Source organism: Haliaeetus leucocephalus, unplaced genomic scaffold (genome assembly GCF_000737465.1).
Source record: "Haliaeetus leucocephalus isolate CR32 unplaced genomic scaffold, Haliaeetus_leucocephalus-4.0 Scaffold848, whole genome shotgun sequence".
Lineage (NCBI taxonomy): Eukaryota > Metazoa > Chordata > Aves > Accipitriformes > Accipitridae > Haliaeetus > Haliaeetus leucocephalus.
The window spans coordinates 9,953,022-9,979,571 of NW_010973284.1; the positions used below are offsets into that span (position 1 = coordinate 9,953,022).

Here is a 26,550-nt window from a genome sequence, read left to right on the forward strand (position 1 = left end):
CCAGATTGTATGAAGGCTTGCAAAAACTCGCTCCTAGACAAGTGGAGGAAACAAAAGAGGGTAGGGAAAGCAGGTGACTGAGGTTGGCTGGAGTGTGTCCAGGTGGGGTTTGAAATCACAACCATCTGCTGTGAGCAGCACCCTGACCCAGATGGGAGCCAGGCACCACGTGGAAACATGAGATAACATGGTTGTGTGGCTTTGCACATGTGCCTAGTATCTGGGACTGACTGCATCATGCCTGCCAAACTGGTTACCTGCCTCAGTAGCTTCTTGGCCTATGGAGCTGTACAGCAGAAGGTAGGCAGGTCTTGTCCCCTACCAGGCAAAAAGCCACCTGCAGTTTGTGTTAACTTCTAAGCCCCACCAATGTTAAGTGGCCACAGGGGAAGGAATGGGATCTGGGCAGTGGACGCTTCTCACTGGGATGAACAACAGTCCCCTCCACCCAGCATTGCTGGGGAAGACCAGTGAAACAAACCTGGGGGGAAGAGAGGGATCGGGAAAGGAGATATGACCTGGACAAAGCAGAGCATCTCTAGGACACTTGCTTGGTTCATTCCCTTCTCCAGCCTTGCAGAACTGCTGTCATGTTGCAACAGGGCCCCAGCAGCTTGGAAGCCCTCTCATGGCAGCAGCAGCCCCCTCTCATTCGGCCTCACTGCCCCAGGATGCTGCAGACAGCATGCTTGCACATGCTTGCATCCCTGGCTGCTTGCACAGAAGGCAAGAGCCCTAAGCAGAGAAGGCAGGGCACCATCACCAAAAAAAGCACACACAGTTGCTCTAAGGCTATCGGAAGCTGTCTGGCCGAGCAATAACGGAGTACAAGGTATCTTGCTTTGCCACAGCAGGTGAAAGGCCTCTTCCATTCTTTGCTGCACCCAGAAACCTAGAAATGCCTGCAAAAAGACTGGTGTGCTTCCCTGTACTGCAGTCCTTGAAGCTATCAGTGCACCAGAGCCAGCCTTCCCAGGGCATAGGGAAAAGCTTGCCTGCTCACCACCTGCACAAAGGCAAATATAACTGACATTAGTCCAGATAGCAGCAGGGACCTCAGATAATTAAAGCACCGAACAATTATGCCTTGGCTTTGCTAGGCGCAGGTGGGAATGGGAGAAGATTTGGGAAACCCAGGGACAGCAGGATCTCCCAATGCCACTGGTGACCTCTGCTTGCTAGGAACAAGGCCCACTTGCTTGCAGAGGCAGTCGTAGGCTGCATATAACTCTTAGTGCCCACTTCTGTGCTCAGGGAGCAGGACCCATCTCTGATGCCTGGGCTGGGATGCCTGGAGAAAGGAAAGATGGAGAGAGACTGGGCAGTGACAGAGCTGGAAGAGATGATGCCTGAGCATAGTCAAGCTGCTGCTATGGCAGTTACACTGGAGGAAAAAGAAGTCAAAGCAATGTGTGGAAGCAAACAGTTGCCTACGTGAGGGAGACAGAGCAGGATCAGCCCCGCCATCTGGTATACCGGAAGGGAGCAGCAGTAGAAAATGAATCCTCACACTCTTTTGGTTAATCAGCAGAGAAGTGGCAGGGAAGAGAGTAGGAAGACATAGCACCAAAGCCACACCAAAAGTGAATTCAGGGAGGACATAAAGTAGACACAGTGCCTGGTGGCATCCCTTAGAAGGGACAGGTGAGACATAAGGAGCTTGGCAAGCCTTTTCTTTGCTGCTGCCTGCAGAGAGGCCCTTCACAGAAGAGACTTGCTCTGGCTTTGGGCCTCCACAGCATCCCTTGGGATGCAGCAGTGAGCTCCTCCAAAGGCAGCTTTGGCTGGCAGTGTGGGCAGGTCAAACGTTGGCTGTTGACTGGGTAAGAGTCACACAAATGATGTGCAAGACAAAAACACAGATTAGCACTTAAAGAAAGCAAAATAAAACTTGGTAACATGAGCAGGATCAACTTAAAATGCACAAGGAGTGGAAATGTCCCTCCTGGGGCCAGTGAAGAGCAGACTGGGTTGCCAGCATGCACCCACACAGGCAGATGCACCCACACACACAGATGTACCCACACACACACTGTGCAAACCTCTGCTGCCTCCAGGCTACTCACACCGACCTCCCCTGCCAGCCCACAGCAGCCCTGTGCATCCATCCAGCCCACCTACTCCTTAAGCTAGGGAAAAGGCAGCCTCAAGACCCACCTTCGTATTTCAAGCGAGAACGGCATTTTAATGCTGAGGCCTGATGGGGACAGAGCTGACGCTCCTCTCCTGCATCATACTGCTTGCCTGAGGCACTGCAGACTCCTGGAAAACTCCCCCGTGCTCCTCAGGCCCTCAAAGCAGCATGGCTTCTACTTTTTGCGGGTGCCCAGCAACTAAGCAAGCAGCTTAGCAGGAAAGACAGCCCAGAAGGCAGCTGTCTTCTCAGGAGACGGGGTCCAAGCTGTGCTGCTGGAAGGGTGCAAAGGGACTCTGCATCCTTCTGGCCTTTGTGGACAAGCATCCCTACCACTCCTGAGCAGGGATGCCACAAGAAAAGCCCAGCAGCAGCAATACAGATGTCCTTCTCCAGCCCATTAGTGACTCATTAGCGATGATGTGCCTCCTACCTTACCCTTAACTGGTTTGTCAGGGCCAGGAATAGAGCCTGAAGACAGGCTCTTTGGAAAGCAGGAGTTTTGACTGCTCCTGCAGTTTGTGTCCCACCTGAACATGTCAACCTCCAAGATCTAACACCCTTTCTTAGGGCAACCAGATGGAAAAGTGCGGGAAGGAGATCAGTTTGAAGCTGGGAGCAACATACTTTCCAGATTACTAAGTTCTAAGGCCACAGGAGACTGATTGAACCATCTGATGTGAGGTGTTGCTAAGTGCAGACCAAAGAATTTCTGCCTGGAAGTTGCGCATTGTGCACGCAACTTCTGCAGAGCTAAAGTGGAGCTTTCTGAAAGACCTACTTGACTTTGAGACCTCCAGTACCCAAGAATCGACTCTGCCCTGGGACTGTTCAGCCAGTGGTTTGTCACCCTCACTGAATAACCCAGTAGTAACTGCCAAGGACTATTCTCATAGAACAGAGTGTCATCAGAAATCTTCTCAAGTAGGGGCCTGTAAACAAAGACCAAGTCACTTCTTGGATAAATTGAAGAACTCTTATGTCCCTCAATGTAAGGAGGGTTTCACTGGTCAAGCCAAGGTATTCCTGTGGCTTTTGGCCAAATCTCTTCCAACCTGTGCACATCTCTCTTAATAAAAAGATGCCAGAACCGGTCAGGTACTGCTCTGCTGGCCAGTGAAGCGACAACCTTAAAACCAGACTGGTATGAGATCCCCTGTGAGCAGACAGCATGTGGAGTAGGTCATGGGAAGATGTCTGCCTTGAAAAGTCCACAAAACACAGGTTTCTCTTACTTGGACTGTTGTAAAACTGTGAAGGACTCATTTATGCATGGAGCTGTCTCTGATTAAGTGTGTTCAAGGATAAGAGCATCCACTGATGGAATTAATTTAAGTGGCAGGAGAGTTGCTTCAACCTTTGCCTATCAACACAAAAGCTATCTGAAATAGGTATACAAATCCCCACACTCAGAATTTGTTCTCAGTGTTCAAATATTTATAACTGCATGATCTGAACCTCTCTCCATTTTCATACCTGTCTATCGTGCAGCACTAAGACACCATTAGTTCACTTAACGAGGTGGAGGAATCCCTGCAACTGATCTGTTAATGAAACTGAGTTTTCCTCAAAGAGAAGGTCGTTCCAAAAGTGAACAGAGCTGCTCTTCCCTGCCTGAGCTTCCTTTCTAATGGCCATCTCAGGCTCTCGGCTGCTGTGCATGCTGGCACCCTCCCTGCAGGGAAGGCTGGCTTCCTTTGCCAACTGCTCACCCCACATAGCTAGTAAATCCCAGACAGACGGTGCTAACGGAAATGTCTTTTTTCCCCCTTTTAATGCTCTTTGCATAATGGCAAGCCCAGAAATCGTTAGTGAAAACGAGCTTATCGCAGGGCCCTTTGATAGCCCTAATCTGCTTATGCGCAGCACTTTGAGCTGCCAATCACAGCAATGCGAACTCCTGCTCTGTGATCACATGGGGCAGAGCGAGGATGAAAGTGATATTGCCTGGGTCACCTCATTATCTAGCCTCTCTATTAACTCGGCTGCAGCTTGTTCTGATTTCCCCTAGTGCTGCAGTCCGAGAAGCAGCAGCCCCACTTGCTCCCGCAACCCAGGCAAGCGAGTACTTCCCCAAACTGACTCCTCCAGCTGCCTGACAGCCACAGGCACATCTGGCCTCAAAGGATGCCTCGCCTTGCAACCAAGTGTATGGACCAGGGATGGACTCCTCTGGAAGCAAGGCAGCTGGAATGGGGAATGAAGGGGTGAAAATCCAATGGTTTGGAGACAGTCACATTTAGAGCCAAACACCCATATGCTGCCTGTCCAGACAGCTTGTCTGCATGGGAGTAAATTCAGAGAGATGCACAAACCCACTCAAATCAATCTTTCCAAAGCAATTTCCCAGCCTGTTTCACTCCTCCATCAGTTTTTATGAATCTACCCTTAGGGAAAGACAGCATGATCAAAGGGACACAAAGAAAGAACTTACCACTTGGGTGCACCCCCTCTGCCAAAGAGCCCTGATCCAAAACCCCAGCTGACTTTCCCCATTACACCCTGTAGCAAACTGCATGCCAGCATCCCTGCAGACCCACAAGGGCAGAAGCACCAAGCTACTCCGTGCCCAGGTGATCGAAACTGGACTGCTTTTGCTTTGTCTTCAGGAGTGCAGAGAGTCAGACACTTACTGGATTGGGCAGTTCTGGCTTCGATCATGGGGGTGTAGACTCCTACCCCCAGCTCTGAGCGGGCACCCAGACGGAACTTATACAGCGTGTCTGGTTTGAGACCTTCCACAGCATACGAGGAGGTTGGGTCAAACTCCACCTTTTGCTGGCAAATAAAAGGAAACATTATTTGGTGTAGTTGGAGAATACAGAAAAGCTGGCGCTCAGCTCCCAATGCCAAGGGAATAGGCAGTCCCATCACCCACTCTGGCCCCACAGAAAGCCACAGCCACGCTGCCAAACCTGCTGCAGTCCTGCAGGCCTCCAAGGAGCTTCCTGGGTGAAATAAAAGGACTCTGCAGGGAAGCAGACTTCTCCGACAGCCAGGCTACACTGCCTGGTGTCCAGACTCCACTCACTAGCTGACAGCTTTGTGGGAATGCTGGGTCTAGCTATACAGTTCAGATGAGGGGCACAAGACACATGAGTTTGCTTCCTCCCAACAGACAATGTCTGCCTGTGAAAGAGAGTAAAGCCCTTGTCCTGGAGCAGTTGGGATCTCTAATGCACCTAAACAGTGCTGGTGAAGGACTTGTTTTGCTGCCACTTCACCTGGAGGGCACTTATTTCTGGCAGCTCTCATGCCACTATAAATACAGGAGGAGGAGAGGACCATGGGACACTGTGATGCTGCCATGGCACAGTTCTCACTGTGCTGCCCTGAAGCCAGCACTACTTTTGATCTGTTTAGAGCTGGACTTCCTTTACAGACCTGGCAGTAAATGCGGAAGGGCTCTCTCTAGGCCACTCTCAATCTGGTCTTTAAGTGTAACCAGTCCTGGAGCTGCAGACGCATATTGGAGGCCATTTCAGACCCACCTAAGAGCCCTACCGTTTAAAGGCACCAGCAGTAAGGATGCCTCAGGGATGGCGTCATGGCATTCTGGAGCCTGTCCAGTCCCAAACCAGTCACTAGCTACTTTGCTGGGCATCAACAATCACTGCGGAGGTCACACAGAAGCCAGACAGAGATTGCCATACTCCTATCACACACCCCTGAGATAGAAAAAGACACGGAGAAGAAACAGTCCTGTTGCCACCCCAGCTCAAGCAGACACCCTTCCCAAGCTGCTGAACTGTGATGTCTGGCCCCAAGTGCTGCTGACGTAGAGGCAGGATCCTCACCTGAGTGCCATCCTCCCCTTCCCAGTACAGCAGCTCATATTTGGTAATGCGCTCCTGAGAGGCGGGCAGCCACGTCAACAGGATGCGGGTATCAGACTCTGCTTCTGCCTGGAAGTCAGCTGGCTGGGCAGGAACTGGGGACCAAACACATGGTTAGTGCCAGGAGGCAGATGCAGGGAGAGGAGTCGCACGGCTTTGCAGAGTCTGCGTTTCACCTTGCGAGGATCCTCTTTCATTCCTACTGGACCCTTCCTTCTTCCCTCTCCCCTGTACTGTAGTCTTGGAACAACCCAGGCAACAATCAAGCACCTCTGGGACCCAGGCAGGTGACTATGGGAATCATGGTCACTTCCAGCCCCTGACTGCATCCCAGCTCCTTCCTTCCCACATGTGTACTCAGACCCCAGAAAGGCCCAGTACAGTTACACAGGTGCCAACATCTACATCCAGGGCCTTGTGTCACATTTTTAGCCACTGTATCCCAGACAAAACTGTGGGCTGTGTTACTTGTACAGAGATTGAGACCGACTCCCCAGGACAAGCTGACAGCTTAAATCTGATGGCTGTGGGGCAGGGATGCAACTCTGACATGCAACCATTTGAGCAAAAAGTGTAGTTGCAATGGCTGGTGCAGATCAGGCACACAGCTGAGCTGCACACCACTGGGGTGGACATGGAGCCATGGCACCTCACTCCGTACGTACCCCCTTGCTGCGTTTTGACCTGGATGATGTCCGAGGGGGGTCCGTCGCCCACCGAAGTAAAGGCCAGGACGCGGATGCTGTACGTAGTCCCTGTGATGAGGCTCCCCACGGTGGTAAGGTGGCTGTCATCAGTGTTGTGTTTCTGCCACATGCTCAAAGGCAGATGCGGGTCGGTGGTATAGTAAACGCGGTACCCTCGGATCTGTCCGTTTGGCTCTTCCGGCTGCTCCCACTGGACCAGCATGGTGCTGGCACTCAGCATCCGTGCCTGGACTTTGAGGGGTGGACTTGAAGGAGCTTGCTCTCCCGTCCGGGCCTCAACCAGCTCACTGGGGGGACCCCTGCCAATGTTATTGACTGCGATGACCCGGAACTCATACTCTGAGAAGGGGCTGAGCCCACCTATGCTATAGCGTGTTGTCGCCACACCATCCACCTCTTGGAACTGACCGTCCAAGGATTTGGGCTTGTACTGGATGACGTAATATGAAATGGGGTCGGAGTTGCCCGAATCCCAGGTGAGGGTCACGCTGGTAGCTGTCGTTTCAGTCACTAATGGCTCTGTTGGAGGTTTTGGCAGTGCTGCAATTGGAAGGCAGAGAGGTGTGATTTAAATAATTCAGTCAGCTCAAACCCTGCAATGTGCACGGGGATAAAAATGGAGCTGCCACCTCCCATTAACATTCTTCTTTAAAAGGCAGAAATCATTTCATACTCTAGAACATGCATTTTTATATTACCATATATTGCTTGAAGTGGTTCTTAATGGAAGGATAAACAGAGCAATCATGTTATTAGATGTGCTTGACGCACTTACCAGCAGCAGGCTAAATAAAGGTAATTCAACGGGGATGCAGGAATGTTTCTGTCATGGGGGTTCAGGTGGCAGTGGGAAGGTGCTTGCTGGGCTGGGCTGGCCCCAGAAGCCAGGTATACAGCTGATTTACAAAGGGATACAGTAAAGCAATCAGAGCACCACAGGTAATCTGGAGCTATGCTCCTGCTTCCACAGAAACAGCATCTTAGGCCATAGGGAGTTCATGGACAGTGCTGTTAGATGGGTTGATGGGGGAATGCCTTGTAAGTATTACAGTACATGCAAGAGGGATACAGCCAGAGAAATTACCAACTTTCACATCGACTATTTCACTGGGTGGTGTGTCAAACTGCAACCAGACAATAAACTGTTACACGAGAACGCTGTGACACTGACATCTCTGAAGTGTTAACGAGAACACAACTACTGCAAGCAAACATTTCCAGATTTGCCATTTTACCAAAAGAACAAAGAAAGAGAATGAGTGCATGTGAGAGATTTTCAGAGTACACAAATACTTTAAGACAATGACTGAATTAAAGTCTACAGTAACTTTAAACCTCCTACGAACCACTCTAGTTAAAGTCATTAGTGACTTGTAATGCAGCTGTGCTTGATGAGGGACTAGCAAAAGTGCTCAGCCCAAATTAAGATCCTTGAGTACTTCATTCTTTGGCAAAGCCATCAGGTTTCCAGTTTCCACATGGTTCAGCTAAGGAGGGCTGGCTCTTTAGCACAGAAGCATGCCTGCTCCGAGTGCCAGGGAGGATGCCTTTTCTAGTGCTACTGCAACATGAATACTGAGAAAATTGGTGAGGGCTGAATTGGTATGGGAGGGAATGGCACGCAACCCACAACCAACCACAACACCACTACCCATGGAGGACTCATGGGGGGCAAACACATCCCGCCCAATATTACAGCCTGAAGGAACACACTTCCTAGAGCATCCAAGAAATTGGCAGCCTCCCTCAGGCTTTCAATTCAAGGATAGATGACACTCATCCACCCTCTCCTTTGGAGAACGGCAAGCTTGATTCTTGCCAGGTTTTGGGTGTGCAGCCTGCATGTGAGCAAGGGACAGGTCTGGTACCTTAGATGCACTTACTGCAATCAGCTCTATCTCATCTTGCTTCTCCTGTCTGCCCTGCAAACGGCCTACTTTCCAGCAAGCACAGGAGAAGCAACACCAGGTGAAGGACTTAGGGACAGTAAGATATCCAGAGTGAAGGTGCAGAAAAGACAGACAGAGAAACAAGGAGGAAGGCAAAGGGCTAAAGGAGCTGAGCAGACTGCTCCCTGTCCCGGGGGCTTTTGCAGTCCTGGGGCGGCAGTGGGCATCACATCAGCCAAAGAGGGAGCGCGGCAGAGTCATCCCAGGTACAAAGAGGTAAATACTGGGAACCATCAGTGCAATGGTGCAGTTCCCACCTCCTCCCTCCATGTCCAAACCACCTCTCCATCATGCCCCTTTCTTCCCTACACTCTTGGTTATGTACTATAACCAAGGCAACACCTGTGCTCTGTAAGAAAATGGGGGCTGGAAAAGGTACTGACTAGCAGATGCTGTGAGTAAAGGGAGCAGTGTGCAGCTAAGGTTAAAAGCATCCTCTGACTAGCATCAGGGAAGAGAGAATTTGCTGTTAATCTCCAGGTCAGAGAGGGCTAACACTCAATTCTGCGATTTGTTCAAGCAGGGACTCGGTGCTAAAGGTGGCCATAGTGCAGGAGGAGGCCTGCAAGAACAGACAGACTCAAAAGATGACATGTCTGTGGAAATCTGAGCTACAAATCAACTGCAAGGAGAGGAGGAAAGGGATAGTGTGGACCTGCTTGGCCCCAGATGGGAAAGGCAGGACACATACTTCAGCCTCCTGTTACGGAGCTGTCTGGGTGGGCTGCCGTGTACCCAGTGGTCAGCAATCCGCAATAACATCCCTCTTTGGGGCAAAGCTACTTGTGAAACGGCAGCAGGAAGCATGCCTTAAGTTAAGGACAGCAACAAAGGAAAGAGAAAAGGAAAGAGGCAGAGCAGTAAGGGGAAAAAGAAAACGAACAGAGGAATATTCAACAATTTTAAAATAAACGCGTATAGCTCCTCCCTGAAGGAGGGAGGATGCTCATTCTCATGAGGCCCACAGACGCTTCACATTGCTGGGATTAACTTTCTTGTCCTGCTCTTACTGCAAGAGTATATCTCTGTGCAAACAGCTCTCTGACTGCAGACATCCACAGACCCTTGCCCCAGGACAGCTTGTGGCCTGCTGCTGTGCTGAGCTGATCCTGCTGATGCATGGAACAAGCCAGAAATTGCTGGGATGAGCACAGACTCACTGAAGTTCCCTTGTGGCATAACAGGGACCCAGCCTGACACAAGCCTGTCTCTTGTCATGCCACGTAGGGAGAGAGGAAATGACCTCCCAAAGCAAATACTATGCTCTGAGCAGGAAAAAACAAAGTTGTGGGTTTGGGAACATCCCTTGCAAGGTGGAAAAGTCACAGGAGACTGCAGTCAGTTGGCTGCACTCAAACACACTTTGGCAAAGGGCTACACCATTGAAACCTAAGTAGGAGCACCACGAGGAATAATTCCTTACCTTTGACAGTGATCTGGGCTGTGGCTTCGATCATGCCGAGGGAGGAGATGGCCACGCAGGTGTAGTTGGCAGACTGCATGATGTTATTCAGCTCCAGGACGTTCCTACCGACTGGCATCTCGTCCTCTTTGGTCAGTTCCTCCACACCAGCCATCCACTTCACATAGGGCATCGGAGCACCTACTGCCACGCACGTGAGGTTCACGCTCCCCCCAGGCATCACCTCGTGGTTGCTTGGAGGGATAGAGAATCGAGGAGCAACACGCCGCACTGAAACAAGGAGGAGACAGCTAGTAGGGTCACAGAACCAGCAGAGAGTGCTCAGTTGCATTGTGGGGGTACGTGAGGGGGGTTCAACATTTTTGCCTGTCTATCCCTCGGGACAGATAAAATGAAGTGCAAAAGCTGTTCACTGCTTTGCCAAATTGCACACACTTTGCTCTCTTTCCTTAGCCACTGGCATCTTATTAGAAGAACTCATTAAGGGATGGCTCAATCCATTCCCTCCAAACATAGCCTTTTGAAATCATATTACTAACATGAAACATTCCTCCATTTAAACTACATCCCTCTAATTAGAGAGAATGCACAAATGCCAGTCACACACTCTCTGTGCAGGGCCCACTGAAGCTCTGCAAAACAGAATTACCTGCTCAATTTATTAGCTCTAGAGTAAAGCAACCCATCCCCTAAACCTCACAGGGTTTGGGCAGGAGCAGCAGAAAGGTTTCTTTCTGAATTAGCACACACGTGCTGCTAAATAAAATATAATTCCTTTCAAAATGTAACTCAGGTTCTACCTTGGTTCAGAAAAAATAGTCACCAGAACTGCATGACATTGTCAGGGCCTGAACAGATCACCTTGCTGGGCAGGAGAGAACTAATCCTGACAGATGTGAGATCATATCCATTTTGACAGAAGAGAGCTGGGCTGGCAGAACCCTCCCCACCTTTGTGGCAGCACTTCGGGAGATGTATTCCTCCTTATTTCATTGCACAGCTTCTCTTCGTATCAATCCCTTGCTGGGTATTTCATTCAAGACTTATTTGTAAGCAACTCTCAGCTACAATAAAGCTCTAAAGCTGCCTGCCATATGCATTCCCGTCAGGAAAATGACACTGAGAAATGAGGCCCCTTCTTCAGGGTTAGTGTTATGGGCCTATTTAAGCAAGGGTAGAGAAACAACTGTGCTCGGTAAATCTTTGTCTCCTCTGGGCAAGCTCATTTTAGTCTGTAGTTAAAAAGGGAAACTGCTCGAACGTGTCTTGCCCAGCAGCCCTGCTCTCCTCTAGCCTCTTCCACCAGAAAGGCAGCCCCAGAGCATCAGCTGGGTTCACGACTGACCGGCTCCCGAGGAGCCTTTCCCGGCCAATTACACTACTCCATCAGTGCATCGGGCTGGCGGAGCAGCAAACAGCCACAGCACTCGGGACAGGTGGAAATCGGGCAGGAGCCTGAGCGGTGCCAGTTCACAATGCGCCGCAGGCACGACTGGCCCCACGGGCGCTGGGGGGCCGGGGGGACACGGCTCTGCTGGGCTGGCTCCCGCCACCACAGCTTCTCCGCAGACGGTAAAGCTGCTGACAGCCTGGTGAGCTGCAGAGGTGTCAGCTCCGCTTGCCAAGCTGACTCTCCCCAAATGAAATTTCACTAGTGCTCTCTTTGATGATTCATCCCCAAACCAACAGGCTTGCAGAAATAGACTGAACGCGGAAGCCCCCACACTAGCATGTACAACAGAGCTAAGACTTCGTGATAAATTAGACAATACTGTCAACATCGTGTGTGTACTACACATCGTCTCGGTGACAAAACAGGGCTCATTAGCTCCTTACCAGCCAGGGGAAGGATAACTTGCTTTGCTTTTTTTTTTTGAATGTCTAAATCCAAAGTCTTGCTGGTTGTTTCTTTTAATCAATTATTAAATCTCAAATCAATAGCTACATGAGCGATCGCCAGTGAGGCGTTACCTGACTGACGGGGCAGCGCTCCCCAAACGAGACAGAACTGAAAGTGTACTCAAGTGCTACGCAGTCATGAGAATACGGAGTTAACCTGATGGACATGGCAATGGTTTAACATGATGGCGTGTATTTCCAACCAAAGCATCCCAGCACCATTCGTTAAGAGTCAGAGTTTCGTTTTCCAACGAACGTGGCATCAAATTATTCCAGGTAGAAGCTGTTCAAGTTCTGTCCCCATCCAAGGACCAAACCCACCCACCCACACTGTATTAAAATAAAAAAGAGCAAACTTCGAGGATAAAGCCATAGGTTTGCACAGAGCACTCACGCACATGCACCAGGCAAACAGGCTGGCAGGCACCGGAGGCCACTACAGAGTCAGAAAGCAAGCAGTGCGAGGGCAGGACAGGGAGAGGGAAGGTGCACAGGAACTCACGTACAGGGACACGGGAGGACAAGAGGTCATGCAGGAAGGCCAGAGCCCAGCATGCACAAACAGATTTTGAGCCCCAGCCCTGTGAGACCAGAGGCAGCACAGCCCGCTGCAGACTCCCCTGCGCCCCACGCTGTGCCCCCCTGTCAAGCACTGCTTTCAGGGTGCTCCTGGGGCCATGCCAAGCCCCATCAGTGCCACGTCCCCCCTGATGTGTCCTGCAGAGGCAGTGCCTGTGGGCGCTGCAGCCATCCCTCCCTGGGAAGGTCAGCAGCCGACTGCACGCTGCTCCCCTGCGGACAGCACAGGGGAGATGCACTTCGAAGGGGCTGGGGGCTCACTCAGCAGGGTGAAGGGAAGGGCTGAGCCCCTTTGGAAGTGGCTCTCCCTTGTCCTACCCACGGGGGAGCAGCAGAGGCGGTTAGTGTGTTTGTGTGCCTAGAAAAGGGATGAATGGCAAGGAAAACTCTCCTGCAGATCAAACCGTACAAGAGGGTGGGCAGGCTGCAGCATCATCGACCTCGACGCAGGCCATGCCTCCTGCATGCTGCAGCCTGCGGCATGCCAGGAAGCTGTGCGGGGCCTCAGCTCTCAAGCCTGGCAACAGATGAGCAGTTCAACAGGCCTCTGCGGTATATTTTTGCGACCCTGAACGGCTGCACCGGCCGCCCCTCGTTAGCACACCAGTAGAGCTGCTAAGATGGGCTCGTTGCTCTGTACCAGAGAGCAGCGGTGCCCAAGGCACCGCAGCTGCTAAAAATGGATGCCATGGGTAGGGGTCAGCTCTCAACATGGGAGGCGGGAGGGGGTCAGGGCGAAGCCTTTGGTGAGAGATCTGGCCCAGACAATACTCTGGCAGGAGCATGTGCAATGGAAGGGACGGGCTCCATCAGCCTTTCATCCTCTTGGGGGATAATTGGCAGCCTCTTGTCCCAGTCAGCACGGAGGGAGAAGGGGAGATGCTGTCAGTTAGCATTAGCGAGAGCTGGCAGAGCTCTCACAGCAGCTTGCAGAGCACCATCAACACATTCCTCAGGCTCAAGACAGCGATTTAAGTCGCTTGCTTTTCTAGCATAAGAGTCTGGTAATAATTTAAATCAGTATAACTCCTCAAAAAGCAGCATTCTTAGAATTTCTGTCCAATTTACAAGTCAAATCACATGGCCTAGCACAGCTCATGATGCTACCTTAAGTGCTCCAGAAAATTTTGTTGTTCTTCATTTATTGCAGCAATGAAATTTCCCTTTTTATTACAATTTTCTTGACAAGAATTTGCAATTTTTTTTTAATCTTCTTTTTGGATAAAGATCAGAGAAGGTGGTTTGGAGGTTTTGCAAGAACAGCATAGGGAAAATTGCTGTGAATATTAAAATGATTTCAATGGACAATAGTGTAATTCAGAGGTTTAGTTAAACCAGCAGACTGTCAAAAATGAGATTCATTGTCATTCATCCCAAGAACAGGCATTGTAAGGGCTCTGTGCTGCTCCACTACTCAGCATGCCTCCCCGTAGAGAGCATTCCCTGCGAAGTCAAGTGAAACCCTGGAGTGGCGAGCAGTGCAGCGCAACCTGAGCCCGTGCCCTGGATCCCACAGGACAGGGAGAAAGGACAGCGTGGAGACTAGTTCCCCACTCACTGCGGGGACCGTGGGGAGGAAGGAGGGGAGCAGGCAACACAACAGCCACAAAGCTTGAGATTGAGAATGTTAATAATTCAGCATGCATTAACATGCACATTCCTTGGCTTGAGAGCAAAGAGCATGAATCGATTGCCCAGCTCCTTTCGCCACAGGAGTGGCTGTTTCCTAACGTCTCAGGTTCCCTCTGAGGGTGACGTTACCCCCTTGGAGAACCAGGGACCCTCCCTCCCTGCTGCTGTCTGCAAGAGTTGTAGGCTCTGAGCTCTGGGCGTGAGTGCTCAGGGCTCACAGGCTGGTGCTTTCAGCCCCTCGCGTGATGAGACACTGCTGGCATACAGCGAGGCTCTGCTGGAAACACACAACAGTGCCAGGAAGACTGCCCATGATTCCAAAACCGTGCGGTGCTGCTAGGGAAGGGGAAACCAAACTGCTTTTCCCTGCTGGCTCTCTTGGCCACAGTACAGCCGAGCAAACTACAATGCTAACACCTCTCCCTCTAGCTTGCAGAGATGCAGGGACCTCTACTTGCCTGCTCTTGCTTCTGGGTTTCCTTCCCACCATGCCTACCTGGCGTCCGCCTAACTGGGCTTCATCTTCCCCTTCCTGGCACCCCTTTTGCAGGCTCGCTGGGTGTTGCCCCATGGCAGTGGAGAGCTGCGCCCAGCTCTGCACACTTCTCTGCTCCTCTCTGAGGCAATCCCAGCTGCTCTGGTCCTGCACCACCGCCCTGACATCCTCTCCCCTTTGCTCTTCCTCTGCACGGTGGAACGTCAGTCTGAAGTCCCGTTCGCTCTGAAGAAGGACCAGCTCTGCCTGGGCTGTGCTGCTCCTCCCCACGCCCCAGCACAGCAAACGCCGGTTCGGAGGGCTGTGCTCTATCTAACCTCCCAACTGGGATGAGTAGTAGAGAGCGGTGCAGGGGCACATCTTTGAGAAGGTGAGGCTGCCCCATTTCATTACTCCAGCCAGGTAAGCTGGAGGCTCCTTTGTGCACGGGGTGTCCTCTTGCCCTCGCCACACTGCTACCCTGCCCAAAACTCCCGCCTTCCTCAGGAACCACCTCCTCAGAGTCGGGAAGGAGTGAATTTAGGAGATAGCCTCAAACATGATCATCGGTCTGCGTGGTTTACTCATCTGTAGACACCTTTCATCTCTCCCTAGTGCTATCAATTTAAGGAAGGACTTCAAATGGAAAGGCAGTTGCTGGAGTCTCACAATCTATTGACAGAATCAACAGCAGGAGAGGAAAAATTGGAACCAGAAAAAATGCATTTACAGTCTAATCTTGTGCTCAAACAATGCTGTACTATTTATGCTCCCAATGCATCCTTGAGTGCTGACATTTTATAGACAATTTCCAAAACAGGGCCTTGCCATTTTTGGATTATATTTCAGCTATAACTTTTAGGTCTAATTATTTGCGCTGACAACCACATATAAAAGAGGATATATCATTACAGTGGTGCAGCACTGGAGACACATCAGCATTCAGCATACTGACATACTAATAGCAAAGTAAGGGAGAGCAAGATTGTGGAGCTATGCAATTTACATTCACTCTCTGAAATTTCTCTGATGAAAATAACACAACATTAAGGAGGGGAATAAGAGAAAAGATCCACTGTATCAAGATAAAATAACTCGTTAATAAATAACCTTGTAGCAGTCACAGAGCAATAATTAAATGCATGGGTGAGCAGTACACACTTTTAAGTAAAGCTGGAAAAATGTAAGATGTAATTATCAGTGCCAAACAAATTATAAGCACGGCAAATCCCAATGGAATATTTAGAAACTAATTTCTGGCTTCACATTAAATATTTGTGTACGTGGGTATTTTTGGTGGGGTGGGAAGGAGGGGTCGACACAAAGAATGAGAAATTATCCACTCCTGCTGGCTTATATCCATTCTCAGCTACCTCCCCTCAGCTAAACCATGCGGCTAAAACGTTTAAGTGCCCTGTCAAAGGTTTATTCTCCAGAGGTGCCTGAGCCATCACAGCGGTGCTCCAAATTCACTGAAATCTAGGAGGCTTTGGGCCTTGGCTTTAATTTCTTCTCTTTTCTTCCTTATTCTCATTTTTCATCATTGTCCTGGGCTCAGGTAATTTTATCCTCTACGAAATCTATTTTTAGAGAGTAAACAACAAGGGCCCCATGCCTCAGTACAATCTAAACGAGAGCACGTTCCAGGGAGAGAAATGGCAGCGAAGTCAGTGTACTGGAACAACTGCTATGACAACTTGTTAAAACTTGTTCCAGTGATGACTGTAAGATCAACTCGTGCAGCTGCCTGATGGCGTGTGTGAGAGGAGCCAGGGTCTCTTCTCCGTGCCACCTGGGAGCAGCGCCGGGCTGGAGAGCTGCTGCGAGCATCCCTCTCCTCCAGTGCGTGTGGAGGGATGGACCCGCACGGTACCTGCTCAGTGAAGGAGTCATCTCTGGAAACTAGCTTAGGACTTCGGCCAAAACCACCAGCTTTCCTCAGCATGAAATTATGAGTGCCTCAAGCTAGATTTAATTTAAAAGCTGGAATCGCCTTTCGCTATTGTCCTTTATTCACCTCTGGCTCTCTGAGGGCAGCAGGACAGAGCAGTGCAAAGTACAAATCAGGTTTTGCTGAGTGGCTACAAGCTCCTGTGCACATCACCGTGGGACTCCCTGAGCCATCCTAGGTAAGGCTGGGGCCACTGCCAGAGCTCTCCTGCCAGCAAGAGAAAGACCCAGCCCCAGGGAAGAAAGGAGAGGCAGACCTGCTCATGCAAAGGGCCCTTGTCCAAGCACGGAGAACTGGCCACCCCCAGAGCGGGGACTGCCGAGGAGCAGGGAAGCTGCCTCAGCGCAAGGGCCTTGCATCTCTCAGCCAGCTGCCCCTGCTGCCCTGTGGCAAGGGAGGGCAGCATGCTGAGTTCTTCTCCAGCTGAGATCGAAAATAAGCTTTTTGCCTCTAGAGAAAGTTAAAACTTTTAAAGCTACAGGAGAAACTGAGGAACCCGCTCTCTCTAAAAACTCAAGAGGAGACTGGAGATCATTCTGATCTCTGCTTCCAAAGACCGCTCTTGATCTCTGGCCAGAAAGCAGCAGCAGTTTAGAGGTATTACACTGGCACCTAGCACAGGTAACAGGTTAGAGAAGGACCCCACATACAGTAGCATGCACTTCTTCCCACCCTACCTTTGAACAAAACCACCCTGGCTGGTATTTGCATGCAAAATATATTCTGTGCATTTTACATGTCAGGCAACAAAGGCATGCAAGCAAAGTATCAATGCCATCACCAGAGTCACAGCAAACAGTAAGCAGATTTCATCAGGCACACTGTGGCCGTGCCTGGAAGGGAGCCAGAGTCTGTAGGGCCCCCTCCCCTTTTGGGGATGGCTCTCCTCTCCCTACTGGAAAAGTCCCATCTGACGTGGTGTACTGTAGATGGATAAGAAGTGAAAAGGACCAACCTTCTCGCTGATCTGAGAGATGAAAGTTTGTTTTGTTTGATGGCAGAGTGCGATGAAGATGAGGAGGGAATAAAAAAAGACAAGGAAAAACACAGAGAGTAAAAACAGGCCAAGCTTCATCTGTCCGCACACCACTGAAACGACAAGACAAGACTACAGAGGTCAGCCATGACTTCCCACCGTGCACACACACCACTCCATGTCATGGACAAGAGTGCGTCGCACTCGCACCGCTCTGGCCTGGAGCAGGGCTGGCCCCTCCGCCTCCCTGACCCGCTCGCCACTTGTTGAGGCAGGGCGGAGGGGACCGCACATCCCACACGTACTCACATGGAGTGTGCTTCGGGGGCGGCCCCGTGCTGGGCCAGATGCTGGACGCAGAGACACGTTTACATGTGCAAAACACTCACGCACACGCACAGAGCAAGGGACTCCAGCCATCACACAGACTGACGTGCTCCCACACACCCACTCCAGCTATAAAGATGATGGCAAAGGCACTTTAAACCCATTGACCACACACTGGGAAGAGCATATACATAGATCCCAATTTTATCACGTATGAAAGAAATGTTCCAAGTGGTGAATGAAAAATCTTCTACCACGAAGAGCTGTTCTCCCTCTCCAAACAAAGAGCTAAATGCAGCAGAGAGGTATTAGGCAAGTGACAGACAGGCGCAGTCTCAGCTGGGCTCAGTTTCGGGAGAGCCTTATTGGTACACTGTGCTGCGAGTGAGAGACAGACAAGAAATCAGAAGGACAAAAACACCCAGAGAATTGAGCAGGTCCCAGTTTTTTTCCTGCGGGAGAGACAGTAGAAGGTTAGTTGCATTTTCCTTATAGACAAAGGAGATCTTATTTCTCTAGCAGGAGTGACCTCACTCCAGCTACAGATCTGTGGTGTATCAGCTGTAATCGAACCCTCGCTGAGAGAATACAGAAGTGGATTTGATAGTTAAAGACTGCTTATTAGTCACATTTTTGATGGGGGAAGGAGAAGGTGGATGGAGGAATTTGCTTTCCAGCAGAAACACTGCAAATTAGAGAACAGTATGTGGCATTATACAGTACAACGGTACAGTCAGCCATTTCCAGTGATTAGAGGACAGGATTTTAACCAACACTGACATGGTACAGACCAGGCAACAAACTGCCAATAACAGCTACAACAGTGGCCTACGAAGTGTAATGGAGCTTGCAGGAGAACAGCAAAACAGTTGTTTACATTTCTTCAACTGAACTGATACCAGGGGACCGAAGCAGCCAACTCGGAGCTTAACGGGCCCATAAGCAAGGGCCACATCCAGCGAGGATCCCACCTGAACATCCTCAAAACAAACAGTCCTAGCTTAAGATCCGGGTTTCCTCTAGCCTGCTTCAGACAGGGGATTTACCTCTTGGTCCACAAAACTTTAACATAAGGCTCATTCAATCCTGTGAGACCCTGTGATGGGAGGGAACCTCTCTATTGCTGCTCCCAAGCCACCACTTTACTTCCTAATCTAATGGAGCGTATCACATCCGCATGGCCTCAGCAGACAGCAAAGGGCTTCTGCCTTCTGCTCAGCTCTTCCCAACAGGGAGGATTTGTTTCCTGCCCTTGCCCGGGAAGGACAGTGCGTCTGACAAACCAGGTGTACCACGAACGGCTGCGTTTCTGGAAAGCAGCACTAACTTCGCAATAGGGCAACACAAACTCGAAGTGCTGCAAGCATGGACCAACCCGCTGCACCCGTTCGGACTGTGCGACTGAACGGCAAGAGGCTGGTGAAGGGTGATGCTGAGGGATGATGGGGGATGATGCTGAAACAGCTACGGGAACACTCATCCCTGCTGCAGAAGCACAGCAGCTGCAGAGCCTCCCCCTGCCCTTGGGAAGAGCTGACGGACCCCAGCCATACCAAGGGGTCTCGCTGCGATGCCACCTGGCCTGTGTGGAGGCAAGGTGAGGGGTGCTGCTGTAGCTGGGGGACGGCCAGGAGCTTTGTTTTGGGGAGCCTGGCAGGGATTGCACTGCATCAGTGTGCATGGACAGGAGTAGGCTCTGGCAGTGGCTTTCCCTACATGTTGACACTTCAGATTACAGTTGGAAAGGTGAGGAAACACATGTGAAACACGGTAATTCAAACAGATTACTTTCTGGTCTGTCGAACAGGAACAAGTTTGGGGCCTGCTATTTGTCACTAATTGCTGGATTATCTCTTAATCTCTTATTATATTAGTGGTTTATGGGGAATAAAACCCAGTAGCAGGCTATTTTGGAACAGCTGTAAGGCAAGACCGAACACCTGGGCAGAAAGTTCTCTCTCCTTTCCCTTTAGTTAATGCTTAAACAGTTGCTGCTTTACCCGAGATAAACCTGATAAATGTAAATGGAAAGTTTCATCCCCTTACAGATCCCATTCACATGCTGCCTTATCTCCGGTTCTGTATCCATGTCACTCCTAAGCTAAGAAGCATGTTTTATCAACAGTTTTTCTGCTTTTTTACAAAACAAATGACTCTGAGCTGTGACAGTAAATGACATCTGCCCCTCCATGTAGGGACAGAAGATTTAAAGCTAGGGTTACCCAGAGTATCTATCCCTTGTGTAGAATACCATGGGTCAATAGGCATGCTACAGTGTTCTCACGAACCTGAGCTGCCTGGCAGCTAACTTGAGCATGCCAGTCTACGTGCACATCAAGTCACGGCAGAAATGCCACCAGAGAATAGCAAACTCCAGAAGGCAAAAATGGGGCTCCTTTTGAGATCCAACTTGAAACACCGAAGAAGCAAGAGCAAGGCCGTATCAGAGACGCGTCTGCCAGTCCTGACTGTCAGATGGGTCCAGTGCTCTGTAAGGAGAAATTCCCATGCCAACTGAATGTGGCTTTTACCCTGCCACAGACATGCTTGTCTGCTGCTTGCAGCAGCAGCAATACTCTAACCATGGCAGCTTGTTGCAGAAAGAATGCATTTGGGCTTATGGGTCTGCTTTTGTGTATTCTTGGACATTAGCTCCCTGAAACAAGGCAGGGGGCTGTGGCCAGGATATGAATGCACAGGTCTAAGAGTTTAGATCACCAGCTCAAACAAAGGAACACGTTTCTAAAGCTTTTCAGAGTGGGAAGCTAATACTTTCCTGAAAGCAACAAAAAAGTTCATTATCCCAATTGGCTCTGCAATTCTGCTGGGAACTGCCAGCATCTGTCCTGTGCTGAAAACCCTCTGGTGCTATGCAAGGCATTAATATAAAGGCAAACCCAGACACTTTGGAATCGAAAAGACAGAGAGGTTAACAAAAACCCAGAGGGGGATGAACCTGTTCCTGCTTATCTCCAAACGCACGTCTTGTGTCTCAAGGACTCTCCACATAAATCAAATTTTATCCTTTACAGCTTTTAGAGGTATAGAGGAAAAAAAGGACAGATTGTCTTTTTTACGCCAGATTACATGAGAATAAGACAACCTCCCATTATATGCAATGAACAATGTTCTCATGCCACAGTGATGAGTATATTCCATCCTAGAGAGACAGACAGGATGCTCAGGGCGCCCAACCATCCTTTCCCATTCATAGTGCACACACATGCATGCATGAATTCAATTAAGAGCAGAAAATCTCAGAACACCAGAGATGGATTTCCTAACCCTTTGTGTAAGTGGATGTGGAAGGGGAGGGAATGGACATTTAGTCGGCACAGATACGCAGGCCTAATTGTTCCACAGATGTCTATGCAGGTCATGTGGGAAGGAGGGGGAAATAGGTTTCGGAGTCCATTTCTGTGTTGCATTATCATGCACTGAGCCACCAGCCACTCTCCTTCTATTTTCCATACAGGTAATTTTACAAATAATCAGACTTGAGCCTTCCGTTGCAGTTTTAACCGTCAAAGGACTTTGCAAGGAATAAAACTGTTAAGCTTATTTAGTTGAATTCTATAAAGTACATGGAAATCTTTAGACGAAATGTGCTAGCAGAAGGACAAAGAACTATTATTTATTAAACCGTGACCATTATAATCATTACAGCATAGCAAAATGCTCATAGAAACACTGATGGTGAACACACTTCACCCCAGGAGAAAATACGACAAAAATATTCCTAGTAGTATATGGGGAAGAGAAAACTTGGCAGAAGCCTCTATGTGCCTCTCCGGCTCTGAAGCCAGCCAGCTCCAGTACAAGGATACACACAGTCACAGCTGAGCAGCAAACGTCTGCTGGTGCCGAGTGCTGCGCAGCTCTGGCCATGCCGTTGGCTGTGCTCACCCTGAGCCTGCTTACAACTAGCCGAGATGCATCTGCCTGAACTACAGCTGCTCTAACTTTGGCTATAGCAGTAGCTTCAGCATGGAGCAGCACCCAGGGGCAGAGGAGATGAAGTTAAAAATACTGAAATCCCATAAAGAGGAGTGCACTTTCTTCATGACAGGGTCACTGCTCTTTGTTGCATTGCTGTACTGCAGCATTATCTTGAGGTCAAGACTTCACAGAGCGTACACAGGGAGATCATGGCCCTTCAGACCCGTAGCCCTCCTCAGCCATGTACCAACAGCTGAGGGGTAGTTACTCTGTGGCCTCTATCGCAGCCTGTTTTTGCTGCTTCTGATGGTCCAGGGCAGACATCTATCCAAAGCAGCAGTCTGGGTCATCTGGTCTGATTCAACTGCCCATTCGTGTTTCCTGTCATCCAGGCATCTCCCTCACAAGTCTCTGCTTGTCTGTGATCGCTGCCAGGCCCTCAAGCACCAGCAGTGCCCCTCTCTGGTCAAGTAATGTCACCACCATCAACCCTGACGAGAGGCAGGTTTAACAGAGCACGTTGCCAGAAGTGTGCATGTAGCTGGGTTGTAAACAAACGTATTCCCCATTATTTAGCCATTTTTCAGACATCCCCAGTTTTGGTCGCTGACTGTTTGACCGCTGTCCTCAGTTTTAACTATTCTCCTGGCAATAGCCTCAAGCTTTGACTGCTGTTGCTATTTTAGCTGTTTTAATATTGCGTAAGCACAGAGTGTCCTTTTCAAATGCTTCAAGTCTTGTTGCTCCAGGCCCATGTCAGTCATTCAGAATTATTATTATTTACACAAGGTCCCCACTGCAGTAAGCATCATATAGCCGCAAGTAGCCATTTCGGTGAGCTCCCTCCGTGTCTGAGCCTAACCTGCCGCCAAGAACCCAAGTGTAAAACCCTGCGGAGGCCAGAGAATCGCTGCCAGAGACAGAGCCGCAATCCTGATTTCATTTTGGGTGATGGCTCCTTAGTGAAACTTGGCAAATAAAACTTCAGACTCCAAGCAAGTTTCCCTGCTGCCAAATGAAATACTAGCCTGGCCTTTCAAAAAGCAGATCAAGAAAGCAGGGATTTTTGCAGTAATACCATTTCTATTTACTGCAGTCTGATTTACTAGTTTGTGATTTGGGGACAGAGGAGATGATTCAGTTTTAAATGGTCTTTTTTTAAAAGCAGCTATGCAACTGCTTCTCTACAGTACATGTAGCATTTTGGGCCAGGGAACTCACTGCCCTCGCCCCACTGGACCATACCCTGAAGGCGAGAAAAGCAGCACTGAAGAAGTGAAAACTGGGCAGCAGATTTCTCATTTGATGGGGAAGTATGCAGCCAATGCTCCAATAAGTACTATTCTAATAGCATCTGCATTGCTCACTGCTGTAAGCAGCACTGGGGAACATACCTAGTGAACTCCGCAGTGTATTAATAAGGATATTCTTATACACAGTCGTCCTGCTCATCTGCTTCACTGAAGTAGGAATAAAATAATGCCACGTGTAGAGAAACAGAAGGGCAGAAAAAACCTTTCATACAGGGAAAAAGTACCAGTGCCTCTATTGAGGGGAGCACCACACAGGCCACCACCTTCACAGGCATTTCATAGGACAAGTCTTTTGGCTGAAAATTCTCCTCTTTGTGCAGATGTCCCTGAAGCTGTAGGCAAATGAAGAGGGAAATGTGTTCATAAAAAAACCAACAGCATAGGTGAATCAGTGCAATTACCTATACTCCCAGTGAACATGACAAAATGACACTGCCTTTTTATTCCCCCCCCAGGTCCAATCTGCCTTCTACTCTTAAATCAATTTCTCCTATGTCTTGGATCAACTTCTTGCATTTTTGCTGCTAAATTAAGACAGTAAGATCTCTGGATTAGAGGAATCACATCTTCCATACGTTTCTATTCCCTTCCCTTCTCCCTGCAGCACCATCAAGTCCCAAATCTAATCATTGCTACAATGTACTGTAGTACATGTAACCATGGACCACAAATGGATGAGTGTTCCTTCATGGTGGTAATGACAACATCCAGACCAGCACCAGCAAGCATGCTTGTGCTGAAGGGGCAGGATAGGAATATGCCACCTGTGTCCCCTTCGAAGTCCCTGCTATGCCCCAGATAGCCACCTTGCCCTGGCACGCTCTCCGCTCTTGCTTTCACTCTGTTCTTGCTCCTGTGATGGTCTGGATGTTTTCCGCAACCCTCCATGCATTGGAGCGCTGAAGACTAGCAGTGGGAGGCAGTCAGCTCCCAGCCCCGGTCCCCAGCCCCATCCCGGCTCTGCAGCAGCAGACAGACCAACCTGTCAGTCCAGAAGCAGAAGGCTTATGAGAGTTGCTTTCCAGCACACTTAGTAAGGTGAAAACAACAGCTTCAAGGAAAATGCATCCATTTTCCTTTACAAATCCCTGGTGTGGAAATGTTTTAACTTTTAATGAAGTCCATCTGTGCAGAAGTGCTGGCTCTAAAGGATTCACAGAGACAAGACACCGGCGTAGCCTGCTCCTTCCGCCTCCTGTTCTTTCATTGATATCGGAAGCCCTGAGCAGTGCCTGGATACTCCCTCTCAGCACCCAGTATCTTCCTTTGTTAGCATGAAAAGTATGATAAAGATGCTAATGAGCCTGTGCTTTCTAACACAGCACACTCACAAAGGACTACCTGGGAGGCTAGGAAAGGAGAGGACATGATCAAAAACATAAACCCCAAGAGTCAAGAAAACATTTGAACTATTAAAAAACCAATAGGCTGTAAATGAGAGTAGGCACAAGCAGTCCTGAGAACTACACAGGGTGGAAATTAGTACTGCTGCTCAGTACTCAGACATGCTTTCCGAGAAAGTGGCCAGCTTCTTAGGTATTCACTGCAATGAGGTCAATCATTATGAAACCACCATGCAGTGGCAGTGCAGCTGACACACTTAATTTCCACTACAATTTCCACTGTAATTTCCAATGTAATTTAGCATTAATTAATGTCTTCTCTAGTAAAGATGCAGGCACTTTCTAAAGACCCTACTGGAAGTCACTGATCCGTCTAATGACAACACTGTAGGGCTGTCACAAGAAGAAAAAACAGGGATTCTTTTATTCTGCATCCCAGACCTGAGAAAGCAAGATATTTTCCTTTTTTTCCTTGCTTGTTAAATAATTAAAGTATTGTTCTTGGTTTGACTAACTTTTTGAAGTCATTAACTAATATGGTAACAATATGATACTTTTTGGTAGAACATTTGCTATTAGAAACTGTAAGCACAAATACCATCTAGGACCTAGTATGCACAGTGAATTTCATCTGATAGTAATTTATGGGGTATCCTGTCTTAAATATACAGCAGGGCTTTATCAGGATCACACAGGTTGGAGACTGACATTGTAAAGATTATGTGCAATAAAAAGGCTTGTTCCAAAAATTTATGTGTAAGAAAATGACAGTTAACAGCAAAGCATATGTCTAAAAACATGCTTTCTTCGGTGAAAGTCAGGATCCTCTCACATGTGCAGACCATTCACGGCCCATGCCTAGCCCAAACAGGACAGACGAATCTTGCTGAGCAGCAAGCCAAGTGTAAAATTCAGTACACTCCTCAGCCCTACAGGATTCACTTGCTAAATAAAGAGCGTTCATTAGTAAGAAATTGCAAAGTTGTTAAGAGGAGGTTTTTCTACCTCTTGAACCTCCTGTACCTTTTTTCAGCCACACCTCTATAGAAAACAGAACATTGAGAGTCTGAGCATGTCACAGGAAGCAAAAACATCCCAAATACTGAAGCAAAATGGCTGGGTATCCACACAAACCTATGCAACAACAGCCAATCTGGTAACTAGGATCCTTTCCTTCAGAGTACAAAGTGACAATGTGGGATGACTTTCAGTACAGCTTGCCTGAAAAATGAACTTGCAAGAATACAGGGAGTTTAAAATCATCCATAATTACATTGTGAGAGTGAAATGAGTGATTCCACTGCATAGATATAGCTTCATCTTCTGAATATGCTTAATTGGGTACTTCAGTCTTCCAAAGACTCTTATAATCCAAATTACGCTGCAAAATAAAAAAGCAGTCCCCCAGAATAAGCAAAGAAAACAATGCCAGAAGCCACCCCTAGAAGCAAACACACAGAATGTGAAGACTTAATCATTCTCATGTCCTCTTTCCATACTAACCAATGCATATACAGCTTTAAGGTTGTGTTTTCGTTCTTCAAAACAGAGGAAGGAAGAAATGAAGATGAGATTTTATTATTAGACAGTTGATTTACTATGTGGAAATAAAATCCGTTTCTAACTTCCTAACAAACAATGGATTGCACCAGCACAGGAATCTTCTTTCTCTTCCTGGGAGAATCCATACTACATGTCCCAGGGTTTCCTGACCAGTGGTTCTGGTTACACAGAGTTTCATATAAAGCAGCACATTTTTTTCTTGCCGAAATTAACAGAAAGTAAAGGGAATTTAGCCCTTGCTTCTCTCCAAGCTAACTCAAACACCTTTAATGTAGAGAAAGAAAACTGGCAGGAGACTGTTGTAATGTAAAACCTAGTTATTCTGGTATGTTGAAAACAGTTTTAAATCGGCAACGTAGCATAACCATTAGAAAAATCACTTTACATGAATTGTGGCTAATTTCCAGCAGGTTCCCAGTGTGAGCCATTAATACCCAGAGGCTCAATCATCAATGCATGTCAGATGGATTAGGACAACTCCAAAAAGCTGTTCAGTTTTTAAAG

General features: G+C 48.8%; 1 protein-coding gene across 1 annotated transcript in view; it reads right to left on the reverse strand.

Moving 5' to 3' along the window:
• The window catches only part of PTPRF (protein tyrosine phosphatase, receptor type, F), a 295,930-nt gene that overhangs the window by 66,483 nt on the left and 202,897 nt on the right, over positions 1-26,550 (reverse strand). Inside the window, exons 9-13 of the mRNA XM_010582510.1 lie at positions 17,541-17,552; positions 10,050-10,319; positions 6,636-7,217; positions 5,932-6,065; positions 4,768-4,912 (exon numbers count right to left, since the gene is read on the reverse strand). Coding sequence (XP_010580812.1) covers positions 4,768-4,912; positions 5,932-6,065; positions 6,636-7,217; positions 10,050-10,319; positions 17,541-17,552 — 1,143 coding nt within the window. The remainder of the gene's footprint in view (positions 1-4,767; positions 4,913-5,931; positions 6,066-6,635; positions 7,218-10,049; positions 10,320-17,540; positions 17,553-26,550) is intronic.